This window comes from Apis dorsata, unplaced genomic scaffold (assembly GCF_000469605.1).
Source record: "Apis dorsata unplaced genomic scaffold, Apis dorsata 1.3 scaffold_133, whole genome shotgun sequence".
In the NCBI taxonomy this organism is placed as follows: domain Eukaryota; kingdom Metazoa; phylum Arthropoda; class Insecta; order Hymenoptera; family Apidae; genus Apis; species Apis dorsata.
The window spans coordinates 1,117,322-1,120,403 of NW_006263426.1; the positions used below are offsets into that span (position 1 = coordinate 1,117,322).

Sequence of the window (3,082 nt, forward strand, 5' to 3'; positions counted from 1 at the left end):
ATCGTCTCCACGTCAATATTCAATATAATTGAGAAAAGTTGGTGCCATCATCNATCCAGAGAAATCCATTCATCGCTTCCACAATGTGACGCGAATTATCGAAGAATTACAACCGTTTTGCTCTCGTGTAAAAGTAATTACACGGTCGTTTGCAACGCTTACGGTTAATAGGGGCAAACAAAAGGAACAATCGTTGCGTAATTCGCTCGATACGTTCTTTCGTCACGAGAAACATTTCCTTGCCTGTATCGAGAAAATTCGCCATTCTCGCTATTATTCTCTCGTTTACTTTCCATTCACGCACTTCATCCGCGTATACATACATATACATACATATATACACACATATCTACGAATACACGCGTACAACCTTGGCGAGATAGACACGCTGGATGCTCGATCTTTCATTCCGCTCCAAAGAACGCTGAACGGTATCAATAAAATTTTAGCAGGTGTACCCATTCGATCTGGTACCCATATATGCCCGCACAACCTATCTCGAACAACCTGTGTGTACAAAGCTCGCACGAAATGTGTACACACGCACACACGAGAAAGCCGGTGAACGGTAAAGAACAGGTATTTAAATGAGAAACCGGATAGTCGATTCTACCTGGCTCGGTAGAGGACGCCACGTCCTCCTCAAGCAAGTGCTTACGTGCCAGACGACTTCCAAGAGAGACCCGTTCTCGTCCACCCTTCTTCCACTCTCGCGCCTCTTTCTCGCTTATTCATCGATACACACGCTCGCGCGCTCGTCCTTTCACTCGCTCGATCGCCCGTTAACGCGCTCGCTTGTTCACTCGCACTTCGTCCCGCCTAACCGCTTATTTACCTACCCACACACTCGAATATCAGGTCTTTCACTCGCTCGCTCATTCACTCCGTATTCCATCTCTCCCATTTCTTCTCTCTCTCTATATATATATATCTTTCTTACTTCATCTACGAACCTTCTCGTTCCCGATCTCTTTCCTTTTTCGCCCGTTCCAAAAGCCTCCACACGTCGCTACATCCTACGTGTGTTCGCGCCGCATTCGTATGCGTGCGCACGCTCGCCGTCTGGCCCATACTACCCCCACTCCGCGACAGAGAACCAGCCGTTCCCCCACTCCCGCGTTTCGCTGTGCCCCGTCGCGAGTCCCAAGTTGGCCCCCCACCCCGGCCAACGAAACTGCATGAGTAAGTGTCAGAGGCACTCAGTACAGTTACTGACGGCCCGTACCGTGAACGATCGCCGTCGTCGACCGTCGTCACCGTGTCGTCGTCGAATAGAGTCGCGGTTTTACCATGCGCTGCTCTTGATAAACGTATGCGGTTAGTAAGTGGCGGCTATTCTTTCTCTCTCTCTATCTCTTTCTCTCTTTCTCTTTCTTTTCTCGCGTTCTCTTCTCTCCTTCTTCCATGAACGTTTCGTTTCAACGAACTCCTTCTGTATTCACGTCGTTTCTCCAAGGAGGCAAATTCTCTCTTTCGCGGATGTTTCCAAATCGTTCGCAATCGCTCTTCAAGAACGTTTTTCGAGTGCTGATTAATCGCGACTACGATTTATCTCGCGGACGATAATTATTCCCAGCAGAGATCAGGCAGTGTCGCAGATCGATTGCGTTCGATCGGTTAACGAGCATTGGAAGTTATTAGGAAACCACTTTCTGTCTTTCTGTGCGCCAGATTCGAAGTAAAAACGGTAGTGATTGAAAGTCTCGTACCCATTGGATCTGGACACGAGAACAAAGTACTTGACACTTCTTGTCGACGATTTCGCGCGCAATGGGTCCGGAAATCTGCAATATGTCGCGCCATATGTTGCGTTCCTCGTCGTGAAATTGTCGCCTACGTGACTCGTTACGTAGAAAAATTATTAAATCTTCTAAAAAACTTATCGTCACGTGGCAATTAACTTGATTTCATTCTAGTAATTCGAATCACCCATCCGTGTCATCAACGGCTTTTACGCGTTACGTACTTAAAATACCGATCGAGGATTCCGATTAATTCGAATTTCCAATCACACTTATCGACGCCCTATAAAAATTATTCCGATTAATTAAAGGATCCCAAGCGCATATACATACACATACATATATAAAAATCTGATTTCCGCAGGCAGAGAAAGGGAGAGAGAGAAAGAGAGAGAAAGAGAGAGAGAAAAGGAAAGAAAAGAAAAGAGAGAAGGGAAAAGAGACGCGCGTACGAAGAAACGGGAGAAAGCAGAGGATCGGTTCGGTTGATGACCAGGTGTATCTCGTCGACGTAGTGACAGTGTCCTCGAATGTGTATATGGACGAGGTCGCCACGATGACCGTTCCACCGACACTGCCGGCCAAGACTCAGCCCCCGAGTCAGGTTGCCCGACAGACTGTGTCAATCCGGACTGTTTCCAATCCCCCCACAGCTCCTCTGAGCACAGGGGCCGGAGCAACGGTATTCGTCGGTCTGGCAGCTCCTGGCGTCGATTCCTCGGCGGCCTGCAGAAGAAGAATCCCGGAAGTGCAAGCCGCGAACGGGTACGGTAAGCAGAGTGGCGTGAAGTCGGCGCAGAGCTCGCAGAACCAGCACCAACAACAGCACCAACACGCGCAACAGCAACAGCAACACCACTACAACAATCATTATCAGCAGCAACAGCAGCAGCAGGCGGCCCATGTGGTGAAAATCAAGATCAATCCGGATGGTGAGAAGAACGGAAGGGTGATATCGACCGTACGATTGACGCTGGACGAGAAGGTGGTCGGGAACGAAGCCGAGAAGGAGAACGGGATCGCGTGCGAACGTTCGGGCAAGCGTGACGGTGGTGTGGTCGTGAGTGCGACGAATCTGGTGAACGAGCAGCGTTGTGGAAGTGGCGGTGTCGGTGACGGCTGTGTGAGGATCAGTGTCGGCTCGAACGCCTTCGAACGCAACAACAATCACGATAACGGTAATTTACGCAAGGACAAGCGCGATCGGAGCCACGATAACACCAACGAAGAAAAAGATATGGTACTGCACCGTGAAACGTCCGTCGAGCCTCCTATGAACGCCTCCTCCCCCAATAATAATCGTTCCACCGCCTGCTTCTACTACAACTCGTATCCCGGCC

General features: G+C 49.5%; 1 protein-coding gene across 1 annotated transcript in view; it reads left to right on the forward strand.

The window, feature by feature from the left end:
- Positions 1 to 1,163: 1,163 nt before the first annotated feature.
- LOC102677741 overlaps positions 1,164 to 3,082 on the forward strand; it is a 43,142-nt gene continuing 41,223 nt past the window's right edge. The window contains exons 1-2 of the mRNA XM_031509255.1: positions 1,164 to 1,317; positions 2,117 to 3,079. Of these exons, the coding sequence (XP_031365115.1) occupies positions 1,179 to 1,317; positions 2,117 to 3,079 (1,102 nt within the window). The 5' untranslated portion in view covers positions 1,164 to 1,178. The remainder of the gene's footprint in view (positions 1,318 to 2,116; positions 3,080 to 3,082) is intronic.